Consider the following 18,924-nt stretch of genomic DNA (forward strand, 5'->3'; position numbering starts at 1 on the left):
TTCCTTTTATTTTCCAACCTGCCCCCCCGTTATGCACATCTGCCCCCAGGCTTGCCACTGTGCCCCGTGATATGCCTTTTAACCCTCTATAGGCTGCTGTGCCCCGTGATATGCCTTTTGACCCCCTATGTGCCACTCTGCCTCCAGAAATGCCTTATAAGGCATATTATGGGGCAGAGTGGCATATAGGGAGGTATAAGGCATTTCATGGAAAGTGTTTAAGTAACACCATTTAAAATATCCTGTGGTATCTAGTTATGAAAAATGTATGATTTGATGGGGGTAAATTAAGTTGCCATGTTTCAGAAGTCCCCAATAGGGCAAAGAGCCAAATGGCCAGATTTGAAAACAAATGGTTTTCAACTAGCAAAATGCTACTAATTGCCCTAGAACCTACAACATAACATAAAACATTGTGTATTTATAAACCAAGTCAAGCATTAGAATCTATTTAGCAGTATTTTATATACTGCATGTATTTTGTAGGTAACAAGCATCAGAAAAGGTTTGTTTTTCCACATTATTTTATTTTTTTGTATAATAAGCTTATCTAAAGAGAGCCCTTGTCTTGGGGAGGGTATATAATATATATTATATTATATTATATGGATACACTCAATAAGAAGAAAATCACAGCTGTACACAAACATTGCGAAAAGGTTAAAATAGCCTCGGTCACAAAGGGTATAGAAATTAGGCACGGCCCGGTCCTTAAGGGGTTAATGTGCAATTTTGCCACATATAATATTTTAGGCTCATCTGTGACAAGCTGGGATGGATGGTTTGTTGCCATAGAAAAAAGGCTTTTGTGTGTTTGGATATATTTTTTTGTATTTGGTACGGTACAGTGCAAATAAATTTTTGGAAAATTCTTGCTGCCCCATTGATCCTTAGAGAGAGTGACTGATTTTGCCTTCGTTGGCAGAGGGTTAGTAATTACAAGTGCTTTTCTCACCTCCTTGTGCAACTTTGAAACTTGGTGTTAAATTCTGTAAGTCGATGTGGAAGTACGCCAGCTTGGAGAAGCATAAGATTCTAGGTTCTAAGAATCTAAGTATCAGAGTAACTAAACAAAAGTAACCCAATAGATCAAAAATATTTAGCTATGGCCCTACAAATGATTATGTATTGGTTACCGTAAAAACAAACCTATAATGGCTTTTTTTTTCCCCATTGGTTATGATCTAAATTTTTTTTTTGGCAATTCTATTAGCCCACTGCTTGAATTATTTTTTATGGTTTACATTATCAATGTATTGAAGACAATTCACACAATCCAGTCAATTTGTTAGCATAGCTTAAATTGTGTAACTTTCGGCGTGCCAAATTTAACAAATCGGTGACAAATAAGAAATGGCTATTTCATAGTTCCTTGTTGAAAGTGTGGTGAGCTGATGGGGTAGGATAGTAGTATCACAGTTGGGTCTTAATTTGGCATTGGATGAAGAATCTATCAGGTGTGTGTTGATGCCTTGCATGCCTCTTTCACCTTGGTTTTTAACCCTTACAGTATATCCAGCATGTTTCCTGTAAGTCCTTTGGACTAACAAATAATTCTATCGGAGAGATTGCGCAGTGTTCTTTCTTGTCTCTTCGATCTGTGGTAATCTCTGCCACAGGCGATTGTACACCAAAGAAGTATTAATTTATTCTTCAACTTATTCTTCTTTTATCTATGTCTGTAGGCTTTGATCAAAGTGAGGCTATTTCAGGCAGCATTTGCAGACTAGAGTGCCTCTCCATATGATATGTAGGCATTGTGATGTCCGTAGGGCAATGAGCTACAGTCACATGTAGCCTGTGGAATAGTGCATTTTGGTTTAATTCCTTTGCATGAGGTCAACAAAGATTGTATTTTCTTCTGCTTGTCCTTATGTTCTGGTTTTCTGTTTCGTCATATGGCCCTGTTTGTTTACTATACTTTGTATCCCTTTTCTGTAAGGAGGTAATCTGATGATGTTGCAGTAGAATGATCCTAGAAGGACCACATAGATTTTTTTAAAATACAGACGTGTCTTGTATTTAGAAAATTTGAATATTAATTTAGGAAAAAAGAAAAAGCCTTAATATAAGACTACCCTATAAGAAAGTTTTACTAGTAAATATTCACATGTAAACATTTTTTTTTCATATTTAATAAACAAAATAAAATGAGAATGCTTTTTTGTTTTTATTTCCTTTTTATTTGCCAGCCTGACCCTAGTTATGCACATCTGCCCCCCTGATATGCATTATACCCCCTTATATGCCACTCTGCACCCCAGAAATGCCTTTTAACCCCTATATGCCACTCTGCCTCCCAGATATGCCTTATACCCCCTATATGCCACTCTGCCTCCAGAAAGCCCTTATATACCCCCCATATGCCACTCTTACTCTCCCCTGACTTACCAGTGCTTCCCTAGACTTGTCCCCTGTGCTTCAGATTCCTTGGTGTCTAGTGGGGCAGCCGGTGAAGGTCTGCAACCTCAGCTGCTCCTGCCGGTGCTTCCACCGGGGCTTCTATGAATGAGCACCAGGAGGTCATGTGATGTCGGAACTCCGTCATAGAAGCCCCAGAGGAAGTGCCGGCTGCTGGAGAGGAGGATCAAGGTCCCTTGCAGCGCTGCGGGGGAATCTGGATCTTAGTCTTGTAGTTAGGCCTCTAATATAAGACGATGGTTATTTAATATGGTATTTAATACTGTCTTGATAGAGGTTCACTTCATACTTTCAACTGATTTTTGGGGCTTCAAATTTAAATTTGTACTATTTTTTTTTCTGGATCTTTAACCCAGCAATGTTCTACCCACCATCTAAACTCAACATATGCACTTAACAAGTGTTGAACTGTTACTTGAGGGCAAACCTCCGGCTCAACCATTCCTCATGTTTTCATGAAATTGGGAAAGTGATGCTAAAACAATAATTATAAGGCTATAAAATTCTGATCACATACACAAAAAATTAAGTGTGTTTGCATGTAAAATCTGAATATAATGAAAATAAGCTTGGGATGTAAAGCACAGTTCTGGTGGAGAATGTTTAGTATTTAAAATTAGAGAAAAAACGTACTTGTGTTTGCATTATTATTATTATTTTTTTTCTTTATGGTTTGCACCAGAATTGATCTTTTTTATGACCCTCATTGATCTTTGTACAGAACAAAAACCCACATTAAACAGACGAGATATATATATATTATATTATTAGTGCACTTTTTGATTATAGTGTAAGCTTTTTTTCGTCTACTTTTCACTTCCTTTCTTTTACTTTTTATTAAACATGTTTTTACGTCTGTTCCAGGCCAGCTACAATGCATTTCATTTCCCAGACAAGAGGAAGAATACTTAAAGTTGACTGTCCGCTGTCGTCCGTGTATCTTTGTTCTGGGGCAAAACTGTAGTGCCCGTGGCCGTGTGGTGAACACGCTATTGGGTGATCAGCTGCTACCAACTAGTGTCCAGTGTGATCCAGAAACGTGTAAGAGGAGGCGAATCCGTTTTCGACATGGAAAGCAGACGCTGGTGAGCTTGGCACTGCCAGAGCAATATGAACTGGTCCACCAGCTGGTGGCACACCAGGGTAAATGGGATACTATCCCAGAGGAGGACCTAGAGGTACCGGAGGATGAAGAAGACCCTGCACACAGACTGGCAGAGCTGGAGGTTACTCTGCCTCATCAACTGTTACAGGTACTCCACCCTACTTTCCTTTGTAATTAATCATAGCTGTTGTGTGATATAATATGTTTAATGCAAGCGTTCACAACAGTATAGAATTTGTTTTTCAGAATGTGGTGTACCAGCTTGCTCTTTTTATATGCATTACTGCAGTGTACTATGCCAGTCATCATGTACTAGTTTTTTACTGTTGTTGTTCAAGGTTTGTCATTACACATTTTATTTTTATATTCCCTTTTTAGCCAGCTATCTCTGTCCCTCTCTCCTATCACCTCCCCTCTAAAAACTTGGTCACATTTTGCTCTGTGTGTGTGTGTGGGACCTCCCATCTTTCATCCCCCGAGACATTGACAGAGAGGTCTTTGTTCCCACTTAGGACTTCATTTGTACTCTTGAAAATCATGGGCTGAGAATATGTTTACTTGAGTGAAAGAGGATTATGAAAAATACAGATGCAGTAAAAATGGAAATGTAATTAATAGAAGTCCAGTGAAAAATAATTACATCTTAGTTTTGCCAAAGAAGGAACTATAATAGTTCCTGTCACCACCACTAAACATATTAAAGTTCCCTGTAAAAAGAAAACTTCCTGAGGTAGAATGTGCTGCTCTCTTCCATGGTTAGAGAATTGTTGCCACTGATTGGCTGCTTAAAACAACCAATCAATGGCAGGAAAGTGCTCAAATTAGCAGACACACACCACAGCATTTGCTCAGCAAGCATTGGAGCAGACTGTTATCACGTGCAGTGGATGTGCTCTTCCACGGTCACTGGATTTGCCTAATAGTTACCTAGTTTAGAGTCAATTTAACCCCTTCGTGACAAAGGCTGTTTTAACATGTCTGCAGTGCTCATGTGTAGCTGTAATTTTCTTCTTTCCTGTTTACTGAACCCACACAAATTTATTTTTTTTTTTCTGGACCAGAAAGGCTTTCTTTATATGTCATTGTTTTGATTGTATTATATCATTTACCATTAAAAAAAAAAAAAGTATAAAATATGGTGACAAATTGAGAAAAGGCTTTTTCTGACTTTTACTTGAAAAATCTTTTAGTAGTCTATAAAAGCTAATGAAAAAACCTGCTAAACTCTTTTAAAAATGGGCGTCCGCCGCCATACGGTGAATGGCGGAAGTTGGTGCCCGGGGAGGGGCCAGACATGGTCCCTGATGCCAATCTCTGTGCTGCTGAATTTACAGCAACACCGTTTGCTGTAAATGCTAACATTTTATAATTTCTGAAAGGGTATGCAAACTTTTGAGCATAAATAAATACACTCTTTAACCCCTTAATGCCAAATTGCCGGTTCTGGCACCAACATTCGGTTGACAATTGACGTGCCAGGACCGCCATGGCTTTAAAAGGGTGCAGAAAGCGATCAACGGTCGCTTACTGCACCCTTTTAAAGCCATGGCGGTCCTGGCACGTCAATTGTCAACCGAATGTTGGTGCCAGAACCGGCAATTTGGCATTAAGGGGTTAAAGAGTGTATTTATTTATGGTCAAAAGTTTGCATACCCTTTCAGAAATTATAAAATGTTAGCATTGATTTTGATGACGGGCCATGCAAACAAACTGTCTCTTATTTATTTTCTTTTATTTAAAGCTAGTGATCATATGAATCCGTTTATAATCAGTTGTTTGGCTCACTTTCAAATCATAACACATATCACCCAAATGGCCCTGATCAAAAGTTTACATACCCTTGAATGTTTGGCCTTGTTATAGACACACAAGGTGACACATACAGGTTAAAACATGGCATTCATAGGTTAATTTCCCACACCTGTGGCTTTTTAAATTGCAGTTAGTGTCTCTGTATAAATAGTCAATGAGTTTGTTGGCTCTCATGTCAAAAGACCTGCATAACAAGGTAATGGAACGATATAAAGATGGAAAAGGATATAAAAAGATATCCAAAACCTTGAAAATGCCAGTCACTACTGTCTAATCGCTTGTTATCAGAAAATACAATTAGCATTCTTCCTCACGAAAGCTGTACATGGGATGCTACTGGATTTCCAGCACGACAGTGACCCTAAGCACAAGGCCAAGTTGGCCCTCCAGTGGTTACAGCAGAAAAAAGATGAAGGTTCTGGAGTGACCATCAGTCTCCTGACCTTAATATCACAGAGCCACTCTGGGGAGATCTCAAACATGCGGTTCATACAAGACGACCAAAGTCTTGGCATGACATGGAGGCGTTTTGTGTTTTGCCTGCTTACTCATGTTTTCTTTAAAAACGGTTACATATGTTACCAATTCACCAATGGTATGCAAACTCTTAAGCACAACTGTAAGTGATCCGAACTCAGGGGCGGGCTGGGCAGGGGGGCAATTGCCCCCCAGGCCGCCCGAAATCTAATCTAAATGGCCGCTGGGTGCTGATGCCGCCGGCCGGCGCTACTTTAATACTTTTTTTTAAAATTTAATATGGCAAGCCGGATCGGCTATTAAATGAAAAAAAAAAATAACATTAAAGCAGCGCCGGCCAGCGGCATCAGCACCCAGCGGCCGTATGCGATGGCCACCAAGTGATGGGAGCAGCGTGGGGGGTGAAAGCTCTGCCCCCTCGCACTCGCCTTTCACCCCTCACGCTGCTCCCATCACTATGGGGCCATCAGATTGTTGGAAATCTAATCTAAACGGCCGCTGGGTGCCGATGCTGCCGGCCGGCGCTACTTTAATACTTTATTTTTAATATGGCAAGCCGATCCGGCATATTAAATAAAAAAAAAAAAAAAAAAATTAAAGTAGCTCCGGCCGGTGGCATCAGCACCCAGCGGCCGTTTAGATAAGTTTTCCAGCAGTCTGATGGAAGCAGCGTGAGGGGTGAAAGGTGAGCGCGAGGGGGCGGAGCCATTTCACTTGACTTGCCCCCCAGGCTTTAGGCTGCCAGCCCTCCCCTGTCCGAACTTAATTATTTAAACACCTCAGTCCCAAAGTCTTCAACTTGGTTCTCTGTTTAAAAGCTATGCATCAGGAATCGGTAGTTAGAGATTTGTTGCACCACTACTTTGGAATTTCCCTTTTGCCGATTTTTCTTCTGACAAAAGGTAATTCCTTATTAAATGTTCCCTTTTATTAAAACCGGCTTCTTAGTGTAAAGCTAGTGTATATTTTATTAGTATATGTATGCACAAAAATACAGTGTGTAGATGTTGCTTATATTACATACATTTTACACACAATATTTTGTGTATTGCTGGCACTGTTCATCTTGCTGTTTTGATAGTCGTGTTGATCTGCCCTGGCTTCCTCCTCATTTTAACGGTCCTGCATCTGACTCATCTCTCCCATTGCTCATTCGGATGCAGACCCCCACCCCCTTCTGTGCAGAAGGCACTAGCTTCCTTTTTGGAAGTTTTGCAATGGTGCAATCAACAGTTAGTATCAGTATATATATTTTTTTCTTTTGCTTCTTTGAACTGCATGCTATGTTGAACTGAAAAACAGTTTGTAGCCATTAACTGGCCCCTTTTACTGCTTAAAGTAAAAAAAAATGTATATATTTTATTACAATAGTTATTTCATTCTGGGATAGCACTGGGTACACTTAAAAGGACACTCTAGCCATCATCTGCACTTAAAGCTGAGAGGTCACCTTGAGCTCTCATAGAGTAATTTAATATTGTGCAAGGGGGCAACATCACACAAGGTAGTCTGCAAAGTCTTGAGGCAGATTCTCTTGCAATTTACCATTCAGGATCAGGTTATGAGCCCTTGACCAGGCTTTACTAACCCCTGTGCTCCAGAGAAGGGCCAGTAAACCTCTAATTTCTGGTGGCGATTTCAGTGTGTGTCTGTATATACCGTATTTGCTCGATTATAAGACGACCCTGATTATAAGACGACCCCCCAAAATCTGAATATTAACTTAGGCAAAAAAGAAAAAGCCTAAATATAAGACGACCCAAAGGAAAAAAGTTTTACCAGTAAATGTTAATTCATGTAAACTATTTTTTTTAATAAAAGCTATGATTGAGAAAAATATTTTTAGTTTTTCTTGTATTTTCCAACCTGTCCCCCAGTTACGCACATCTGCCCCCAGGCTTGCCACTCCAATATGGCACTGTGGCCCATGATATGCCTTTTAACCCTCTATATACCACTGTGCCCCATGGTATGCCTTTTGACCCCCTATGTGCCACTCTGCCTCCAGAAATGCCTTATACCCCTATATCCCATTCTGGCATTTAGGGGGTTAAAATGCATATTATGGGGCAGAGTGGCATATAGGGAGGTATAAGGCATTTCAGGAGGCAGAGTGGCATTAAGGGAGTTAAAAGGCATTGTATAGAGCACTCTGCCTCCAGAAATGCCTTATACCCCTATATGCCACTCTAGCATTTAGTGGGTTAAAAGGCATATTATGGGGCAGAGTGGCATATAGGGAGGTATAAGGCATTTCAGGAGGCAGAGTGCTCCATTAAATGCCCCCTTAACGTCACTCCAGAAATGCCCTATGCCCCCATTTAACACACACACACCCTATACCCCCATTTAACTAACACACACACACACTCTCTCTCTCCCCCCCCCCTTTCTTACCGGTGCTTCCAGCCGGGGCAGCGGGTTGACGTTGCCTTCCACTGCAGCCGGAAGGAGGTGGAGTTGGCAGCGGGGGTTGTCTGCGTCCGTCGCGTATACTTTCCCCGGCTGTCAGAGATCAGAGCTCCCCGCACCGGTGCGGGGAACTCTGATCTCTGACAGTCGGGGAAGGTCTACGCGACGGACGCAGACAACCCCGCTGCTAGCCACACCTCCTTCCGGCTGCAGCGGATGTTGTCTACGCGGATCGCGTAGACGTCAACCCGCTGCCCCGGCAATACAGCAGGAAGCACCGGTAAGTGTGTGTATGATGGGGGGGGGGAGACAGGAGGATCCAGGTCCCCTGCAGCGGTGCGGGGGATCTGGATCTTAGTCTCCTAATCAGACCTCTATTTGAGGTCTGATTAGAAGACGATCCCGATTAGAAGACGAGGGGTATTTTTCAGAGCATTTGCTCTGAAAAAAACCTTGTCTTATAATCGAGCAAATACGGTAATACGCCCTTGGGCTCCTCAGTAGCAGGTCTCTGGTGCCTCCCTCCCTTTTTGCTGAATAATTAAATTGATATTAAGTTGTGGGAAAAGAAAGTGTCGGTGCGCTAAGCTAGTCTCAGGCTCAAATAATACAAATGTGTAATACGAGGCCTACCAAACAGGTGTAAGCATGCTGCAAGAAACAGTGTATTGGCTGTACAATGTATACAAGAAACAAAAACTGTCTGCGCTTCTTACCCTAATAAAGTTGGCAACAAATATAATTTTTGTTTCTGATATTAAGTTGTGTTTATGTTGTCATGTATGGACACAATGAGGACTTTATGTGCCATCACTAGATGATTAGCCTGGTCATGTGTTTGGGCATTTCTATGACAAGTGAATGCTGTTCATGCATGGTAGAATCAGGAAAATATTATTTTCATGCTCCATGGTAGCTTTAGCTTCTGTTCTTTGCTGAATTGTAAAAAAAAAAAAAAAAAAAAAAAAGTTTCTGCTGCAATAGTTGCCTCCTTGGCTGGTTTCTCCATAGATGCTATGGAGCCATTGGCCTGCTAAGGCACCCCTCCTGTTCGTTGAAATAAGTTATTGCGACTCGTGTCAATATACAAGATGACCGTTTCTTGGGCTTTGGCAAGGCTGCCTTTAGGCCTATATCCTCACGGCTTGGGAAAGTTTCCCCAACTAATTTAAAGTATTTGCCTTCCCATTCATGTAATAGCTTCTCTTCAGTTGTGACTAAAACCACCCCAATCTCTCTAGAATTTCTGCCCTTGCAGACTGCCTGCTGTTTGTAATTTCCATGGATGTAAGCTTGTTCCCATGGGATCTCTTCATTCAGGGTGTGGTCTCTTTGGGGAAACAAGTTGTCATGTCAATTACAAGGAGTTCTTAGCAGTCTGGAGAGCATTAGTGTTTTCCTGATCCTGATTTACACAACAAAATCTGAATGACTTATTTTGATCTCGAAGGAGGTGAAGCAATCCTCCTGTTCTGGAACTGCTAGCAGCCTACGTTTTTTCCTGGGCAGAAGTCTCTACAGTCTTTCAACTATTTACATTTAGGGCTCTTGGAATCTTCAAGTGGAGTACATAAGATATCTGGTATGTCGGGTGGAATGGAGTTTGCATCCAGAGGTGAAATGATCACAGTAGGGCTGCAACTAACTATTATTTGCATAATCGATTAGTTGGCCAATTATTTTTTTCGATTAATCGGATAAAAAAAATTCAATTTTTCATTTATTTGAAATAATTTAATAAAGTAAGGTAGGATGTAAGAAACAAACAGCAGAATAAAAAAACTGATAAAAATGCATTTCTTGTTATTTCCCAACTGCCTCCCAGAAATGCCACACTGCCCTCCCCACATATGCCTTATATAGCCTATATGCCTTATACCCCCAGATATGTCACTCCGTCCTCCCAAGGTATGCCGTATACCCCACTATGCCATAGTACACTCATAGATTTGCAGACTGGTTCACAGACGCAATACTTCTATAAATAAGTACTGGGTTAATCTTCACTGCCCCCAGTATTTAGATTCCCCTCATTTTGCCCCCCTTTAGCTCTAACTGCACCTTAAGTTAACTTTATTTAATAACAACTGCCCCTAAATTAACCCTAAACACCCCATCAACCACAATTAACCCTAAACACCCCACTAACTATAACTGCCTCTAAATGAACCCTAAACACCCAACTAACTATAACTGCCCCTAAATTAACCCTAAACACCCCACTTACTATAACTGCCCCTAACTTTCAGCAGCCCAAATATAAATTTTATACTCACCAGTGAGTTCTTGAGCCGTGTCGACGGTATAGGGAAAGGGGTGGGGCCAATCGGCACTTTGGCCCTGCCCCTTTCTTTCTCCCTGTCCCTCCCTGCAGTCACTGCTGATTGGCCCCGCCCCTTTCTCACTGTACCTACTTGGCAGTGACTGCAGGGAGGGACTGGAAAAAGGAAGTGGGCGGGCCAGCCGGCAGTGACTGCAGGGAGGAACTGTAAGTAGGAACTGCTGCTGTGAGTCAAAAAAACCCTCATTTTATAATCGATAAAAATTGATTCAACTGATCGATAATGAAAATCGTTGACAACGATTTTCATTATCTACTATCGATTTTATCGCTCTAGATCACAGATCTTATGACATTTGCAGACTATCAATAAAAAATACTTTGGAAGTAATACCTCTGGCTGTGGATGTACTGTGAACTGGCATCTTCTACTACTGTAAACAAAGCATTTTGGAGTCATATTCATTAACTGCTTAGCTCTTCAGAACTGCTTTCCTTGGTATTTTAGACCCCTATTAGTCCAGTAGATTGTTTCTGTGTGTGTATGAATGTAGTACAATTATTATTTTCCTTCCTTTATGTGATATTAAAAGCAGAGCAAGTATTTTTCTGTTTTTGTGTTACTACAGTTTTAAACCATGTATTTGTTCTCTTGCTATTTCTTGATTCTTGAACCTCTTTTAATTTAAACAGGAAGTAGATATTGTGGTGTCTCCTTGCCGTGGCTCTCAGACACTGACTTCTACCTTGGAGGACTATATTGACCATGTCCAGTCGGTCGTCGTGTATGCAGTGAGTGAGGACTTACTGACAAATCAGGATGAGGAAGAGCTGACTGACATAAAGGAGAAATACAAGCTCCCTCTCTTTTTTCTCCGAACAACACCTCCCAAGGGCAAGATAATAAGTGGACCAGATGCAGGACGTTCAGCTCTCTGTGAGCAGCTCACTGAACTTGGTTATCTGAAAAGGGGGTTATGTAGCTGTGGGGCTGCTGGGTCAGGTAGCTCTGCCCCCAGCTTGCTGGTGGAGCAGTTTGATAAACTGCGTCAATTGTGCAGCTTCTCTCGACAAGTGCTGCAAATGCATCTTGTTGATGCAGCGATGGTGCTAAATATGGTTCACAGCCGCTGCTTGGACCTGTTTATCAACCAGGCTTTTGACATGAGAAGAGATCTGCAAATTACCCCCAAAAGGCTAGAGTATACCCGTCAGAAGGAGAGCGAGTTGTATGAATCTTTGATGCGGATTTCTGATCGTAAGCAGGAAGAACTAAAGGACATGATTATTGAAACGCTTAACAGCATGAGAGATCAGCTCCTTGAAGATGCAGCGAACATGGATTTTAAAGGTGGGTACGTGGAGGTTGTAATTTAGTATAGAAGTGTTCCTGTCCTACTGGTGTGTAAAAATCCATATACTGTTCTGCTTAGTCTTTTAAGACCTATAGATCCCTTGCTTTAAATGGCTGACTATCAAAGCCTCTCCATTAATGCCAACCTTCCTCCCTCTTCTTATTACAGATATCGCTATCCCACAGAACGGAGAACCCATTGGCTCGCAGGAAGTAAAATCCTGCATTTTTCAGATCAAGGAGTTGATTATCTCACGGCTCAACCAGGCCGTGGTGAATAAGCTTATCAGTTCAGTGGACTATCTGCGCGAGAGTTTTGTGGGTACACTAGAGAGGTGCCTCCGCAGTCTGGAAAGGTCTCAACAGGAATCTGCCTCTCATATCACTAGCAACCACTTGAAACAGGTAAGAGAATATCAGCTCGGGATAAGTTCACCGTATCTACGTATAGGGTAGTTGAACACAAAAGACAAGTAGATTAAAGATGTGATTTAATTTTGGTTAGCCTTACTTAAGAATACTAAATGCACTGTGAAGCCTTAGGGGAGGACCATATACTTTATAGCAAAAAATGTATTTTTAAATGAACAGTGAATGGTTGCTGACTATGTCAGTGCCACAGTTTGCAGATTACCATTTGGCCCATCTCATCTTACCATTTTTCTTGTAAAGATACAAAGCGTTATTAGTCGCTGGTCTCCTCTGGGAAAAGGACTTAATGTATGTTTATCATTGATACTTTTCTCCTGATAGGGCCTTATGCTGATATTTCATTTTTATAGAAATGGTTTACTTTTCCTTTTAAGAGTCTACTGCATCTCATGTAGATGCAGCAAGACTAAACACTATTAATCTGGCTATTGTGTATATACTACATGACAAAAAGTATGTCAACACACTTGTCTCTGTTTTTGTTTGACCTCCCGTTCCAAAACCATGGGCTCCCCCTTTGCAGGTTTAATAGCTTTCCAAGAGATTTTGGATTGTGTCTGGCGTTTCAGTTCTTCCCAAAGCAATTCACTGGATTTAAGGTCAGGGCTCTGTGCAGTCCACTTGTATTCCTCCACGCCAAACTCTCCAAATTATGTCTTGTAAACATTGCTTTGTGCACAAGGTCACAGTTATGTTGATCAACAGGTCATTCTACAAACTGGTCCCTCAAAGTCAAGCATACAATTGTCTAAAATGTCTTTGTGTGCTGGATCATTAACATTCTCTAACTGCATCTAGCCCAAACCTTGAAAAATGCCTCCAGACCATTATCCCTCTTCCACCAAAATTTACAGTAGGCGCTATGCATTCTGGTAGACGGGGTTCTCCTGGCATCCACTAAACCCAGACTTCCAGATAGTAAAGCCTGATCCATCACTTCAGATAATACATTTCCACTGCTCCATAGTCCAGTGATGGTGATCTTTGACTTGTGTACAGCTGTTGTTCTTTGGAAACCATCTAGTGATAGTGCCATGTTTGTCTATAGAGAGGGTATTTCTATGTGCTTAATTTTTATATACCTGTTAGCAGTGGTGTCCACATACTTTTGGTCATGTAGTGTATTCTCCTCCAGAGCTGGCATTGTCATTCAAACATTGTCACATTTTGCTTATAAGCAGAGAAAACACAAATCTAGAATCTACCAAATATATATATATATTTTTTTAATTTGTATTTTTATAGATATTAAATGCTGCATATCACGTGGAGGTCACTTTCAATTCAGGATCCACGGTCACCAGAATGGTTTGGGAGCAGATTGTACAGGTAAGGATGATTACACTGTTAGTTCTGGAGCACTGCAATACACAGAGTTGCTCAATACAAAAATACCAGAAGTTTGAATAGAACAAGAAGCAACAATCGTTTCCTAGCCAGCCAACAAACCACTTGCTAGCTGCTGTCACAGTTAGACTTCCGTGATACTCGGTGGTAGAGAGGAACAATTGGTATAAGAAGTACAGTGAGGTAAAACCGTATGTGCTCTCAACTGATCTGTGCACACGTGTATACTAATCTTTTAAAATATTTGCTCATTGTTTTTCCCATTGGCTTAGATAATCCAGCGAATAACCTGGGTGAGCCCCCCAGCTATAACTCCGGAGTGGAAGCGAAGGGTGGCACAAGATGCCATAGAAAGCCTGAGCGCATCCAAGCTTGCGAAGAGCATCTGTAGCCAGTTCTGCAAGCGACTCAAGAGCTCCCACGAGGCCTTTGCTTCCTCCCTCAAGCAGGTAAGATCAGGCCTTCTCGGACTGTATTTTTCCATGAAGCCATGGTGCAATATCATACCATATCATTTTTAGATTTTTGGGGGAGAAGGCCATTTAAATGCATGCATATGGGTTGTATGCAAATTAATGATTAATTAGTTATCAGTGTCTGTAGGGAATTCTTGTGGGAATTCATGCTATCCCATGGTACTTTGGGTCCGTTTATTAGTCTTATTTCTGGCACAGTGCCTAGGAACACTTCCGTGACGCAGAGTAAAAATTTCCATGATGATTTTGTGTCATCAGACACTACTGGTTAAGCATTCTCATGACATTAAATGTTATCAACATTAGAAAATATTTTTACGGTATACCAAAATAGTTTATTTTTGATGGATCATAATGCTCCTTCTGACATTGCGTGGAATTAACATCCAATTGGTAAAAGGATAATGGGTTTGTATATTGGTAAGGTACGATTTTGTCAATAAAAGCTCATTTAAAGAAACAGTCTAGTCCCTGTTTTTTTGGTTTTTTTTTTGTTCATTTTAGTTTATTACTGGCATCCAGTACATTTTACATTCATCTCAAATAACTAAATTTATGTACAGATTTGCACATAAATGTTTTGCAGTCCATGTAAAATATGCTTAAATAGGCATGGAGTGTGTTCTTTTTTATTATTATTATTAATATAATAAAATCTCCAATCAAAAGTATCCCAGGTTTATTCTCACACTGATGCATAAAAAGATAAAATACAAAAAATTACCTTCAATTTAATAATCAATAAAAGCATATATGGCAGAGGAGCCGAAACCGCCGTGAGATCCCAAGCCTTTTGATAGTCTTTCTCAAGGTTGATGTGATCACGTATCGGTGTGGGAATAAACCTTGCAATGGGTTCATACCTTTCCTCCCATGCAATGTCTTAAAAAGGTTATTCTCTCACACTAAGCAATAAGTTGATATAAAATGTCTTACAGCTTTTATGCATAAAATAAACATACCAGTTGGTCTCGATATGAAGTCTAGCTTCTGTCTTTCGCACTGATCACAATTATAAACAACATTTATATGTACAGTATAATAGAGTATTATAACTGGACCTATGTATCACTACCTCAAAAATGGTCAATGGTTAGAAAAAATTAGGAAAACTACAAATTTTTCTGATCTTATGCTTTCATATAAACAAACGAAATGCATCTTATGTGAAGGGAAAATACATGTTTGGCATAGTTGTATCTTTAACCGTTCGTTTACCTGTGCTTGTTAAAACTCAAAAAACCTTAAAAACCTTTTTTAAGTGCTACTCCATTCAATTACATATAAAATTGTATGAAATCATCTGATGCTGTTTAAAAAAAAAAAAATAATAAAAAAAAAAAAAAAAGCCAACTTTTGTCATGCTCAGTCTGGTTTTCTACATTTAGCTGGAGGTTGGTCACTCGGGAAGGCTTGAAAAGACCGAAGATCTATGGTTAAAGGTTCGTAAGGATCATGCCCCACGCCTAGCACGTCTCTCATTGGAGAGCAGGTCGCTGCAAGATGTTCTGTTACATGGTAAGCAGTAAGAGAGACTGAAGAAGGGGTTACCGAAGCACACAGTGGTTCTGTGCATTCTCCAGTGTTGTTGAATATGATGTAGCTAAATAATCAAATGTAAGCTCAGAGTTTACACTCCAGTATATTGGTAGATGTCCCACTGTTCACCAGTACTTCTTGTGCTGTGTGACTATAGTGTACTGTAATAAAATATAATCGTTATTAATGCACTGTTATAAACTTCTACAGTAGGCATTCATTTTGGTGCTGGCTTTTTTGATGCCTGCATACCTGAAGCCTCATAGTGACTTGTTTCTAATGTTGGCCAATTTTCAGGAAAACCCAGGCTTGGCCGAGAACTTGGAAGAGGACAGTATGGTGTAGTCTACTTGTGTGATAGCTGGGGTGGACACTTCCCTTGTGCCCTCAAGTCTGTTGTTCCCCCAGATGAGAAGCATTGGAATGACCTAGCTTTGGAGTTTCACTACATGAGGTAATTTGAAAACCGGAAGTTTTGGTTTGGAAAATGTTATGTTAAGAGTAATAGTGTGTCTTTAAAATCCATCAAATGTCTTGCCTAAGAACCTTAAGTGGGGGCCAAGGAATTTCATTATCGATTAGTTGAATCAAATTTTTTTGAATATAAGATGAGGTTTTTTTCAGAGCAAATACTCTGAAAAATACCTTTCGTCTAATAAATCAACCTCAAACAGAGGCCAGATAATGACACTAAGATCCAGATCCCCCGCAGCACTGCAGGGGACCTGGATCCACCTCTCAGTCGGCAGGCATCTGTCCGATGCGTGCAGACATCCTCCGCTACTGTCCTCCACTTCCACCGGGGTTTCTGTGATGGAGCACCAGTGTGCCATGACCTTTTGGTGCTCCACCTTAGAAGCACCGGCCAAAGTATCGGCCAGCAGAGCGGAGGTTGTCTTCGCGCATTGGGCAACGTTTGCCGGCTGCCAGAGGAGGATCCGCCGGGGACCTGTATCCTCCTCTCCGGCAGCCGGTGGGCCACATGACCTTCCGGTGCTCAGTCATAGAAGCTCCTGTGACAATGCCGTCCAGCGGCAGAGGTTGTCTGCGTGCATCATGCAGATGTTCACGGGCTGCCCTTACTGGACGCCAAGGAATCTGGAGCATGGAGGGCAAGTCTGGGGGGGGTGTGGCATATCAGGGTATAAGGCATATTTGGGGGGGCAGAGTGGTATATCTGGGGTATAAGGCATATCAGAGGGCACTATGGCATATGAGGGTATAAGGCATGTCTGGGGGGGCAGATTGGCATATCAGAGGGGACTATGGCATATGGGGGGCATACGGTACATCTGGGGAGGGCTCATATGTGCATAACTGGGGGACAGGTTGGGAAATCAAAACAAGAACTGCGTTATTCTCAAAGATGTTTTATTCTGCTGTTTGTTTTTAATACCCTGTTTGTTAATTTTTTTTAAATAAATTAGGAATTTACATTTCTTTTATCCGATTAATCAAAAATAATTGGCTAACTAATCAATTATGAAAATATAATCGTTAGTTGCAGCCCTAACCTTAAACAAACAGTAACATCAATTTTGTGGTCATGGGTGATAAATTGTTTAATACCAAATTCACCAAAAGGCAGACATAAAGGTATTGTCTGCAATCCACATTACCCTCAGGTGATACGTTTTTTGTCTTCCCCTGCAAAATCTGTAGGGAATATAACACATTGTCAGACCATTTTGGTTATCTGTAAAGCAAGAGAGGCCTGGCATCTTCTAGCTTGGGGCCCAGGTAGAACCAAGTGGCTCCTGGCCCAAGCAATTGTCCCCGTTCCTCCCCGTGTAAAGACGAGCATTCTTGATACAATCTTGTTTAGACCGCCACCTTTTCCTCACCAAGATTAGACTTTTTTGCACATCTGTAAAGGCATATCTGATCTTACGTTTGTGAGGAGGTCATAAAAAAAAGAACCTGTTAAAAGTAAAGGGTCAGAGGATCCAATGTAATATTAAGAAACTTAATCTCATAAATATTAATGCCACAAATGGTGTGATGCCATCTATCATTGCAAGAATAACAAAATACATCTGTATTTGCAACAGCGTTCACATAACAGGTTTTCTGACCTCCTTTAATGCTACTACTGCCCCTTTGTTTCCATTTACGAAAGGTGACACACATGCATCAGTCCTGGGTGTACTTCCTGTAAATCATGCTTACAGAGAGAGCACCCATGGAAGCCTCTTTTGCATTGAGCAACAAAAATCTTAGCCTTTATAGCTACGTGCCCTACTGGCAATTTCTTGTTGAAATATATATATATATATATATATATATATATATATATATATATATATATATATATATATATATATATATATATATATAATGTATATATTGTTTTTTAAATGGGTGTTCTTTAAAAGATCTGCACCATTCTGCCTCCTGTGTGATCTCACCCAGAGGTTTTATTTGTGATTTGTATGCCAATAGTATAGACTAATAATCTAAAATATCTGTTGATTACTACTGCTATACGTTAGCTAGCAAACTGGTTTCAATCTGTATGTTACTTTCTGCCCTATGTGAAGCCCTACTTAGAGGAGATCTGGTCACCTCTGCTTGATTGTATGTCTTCCTAAACTTTCTAGAATACACTTTTTTATTTTGTTACTCTTGCCTTGATTTGCCCAGGTCGCTTCCAAAACATGAGCGTCTTGTTGACTTACATGGCTCTGTGATAGACTACAATTATGGAGGGGGCTCGAGCATTGCGGTCTTACTCATCACCGAACGTTTGCACAGAGACCTCTATGTAGGCTTGAAGGTGAGTTGGTGTTATAAGTGAAATTTTTATAAATTTTTTTTTTTTTATTTTTTTTTATGGGTTGTACAATAAAAACTGGGGACTACCGTTTGATTTGCTTGCAAATATATGTGTATAATAGAAACCTGAAACTTGATTTACTGTGGTTTGCACTTCCATCTTCCATGACGCACCCAACGCCATCATGCAATGCACTGCCTGTGGTGACTGTAACTGACACTTTAGCTCACAGTGCGATTTCAAAATGATAATAGGGGTCTATCCACTGAAGAGGGAGTTCACAGGGTTAGTCAACAGTTCATGCAAACCAGAGCTTGGGCTGTCTCTGCACTGAAAGACATACCGCTGGGTTATCTTCATCATTGGTAGTGGTGCTACAAGTAAATGCCATCATCTGCTATAACCTGTTGCCCTGTGCAATGTCAACAAAACAGAGGTTACACCATGCTGGTCTGGTCAGTCCTTATATACTTTATGGCATTCCAACTGTTG

General features: G+C 40.7%; 2 protein-coding genes across 2 annotated transcripts in view; one reads left to right on the forward strand and one right to left on the reverse strand.

Moving 5' to 3' along the window:
* LOC128472511 (complement receptor type 1-like) overlaps positions 1-18,924 on the reverse strand; it is a 198,225-nt gene that overhangs the window by 109,310 nt on the left and 69,991 nt on the right. The window lies entirely within an intron of this gene.
* Positions 1-18,924, forward strand: part of DSTYK (dual serine/threonine and tyrosine protein kinase) — a 30,468-nt gene that overhangs the window by 5,169 nt on the left and 6,375 nt on the right. Inside the window, exons 2-9 of the mRNA XM_053454381.1 lie at positions 3,286-3,674; positions 11,202-11,859; positions 12,032-12,267; positions 13,540-13,623; positions 13,914-14,090; positions 15,506-15,635; positions 15,954-16,110; positions 18,300-18,432. Coding sequence (XP_053310356.1) covers positions 3,286-3,674; positions 11,202-11,859; positions 12,032-12,267; positions 13,540-13,623; positions 13,914-14,090; positions 15,506-15,635; positions 15,954-16,110; positions 18,300-18,432 — 1,964 coding nt within the window. The remainder of the gene's footprint in view (positions 1-3,285; positions 3,675-11,201; positions 11,860-12,031; positions 12,268-13,539; positions 13,624-13,913; positions 14,091-15,505; positions 15,636-15,953; positions 16,111-18,299; positions 18,433-18,924) is intronic.

Source organism: Spea bombifrons, chromosome 2 (assembly GCF_027358695.1).
Source record: "Spea bombifrons isolate aSpeBom1 chromosome 2, aSpeBom1.2.pri, whole genome shotgun sequence".
In the NCBI taxonomy this organism is placed as follows: domain Eukaryota; kingdom Metazoa; phylum Chordata; class Amphibia; order Anura; family Pelobatidae; genus Spea; species Spea bombifrons.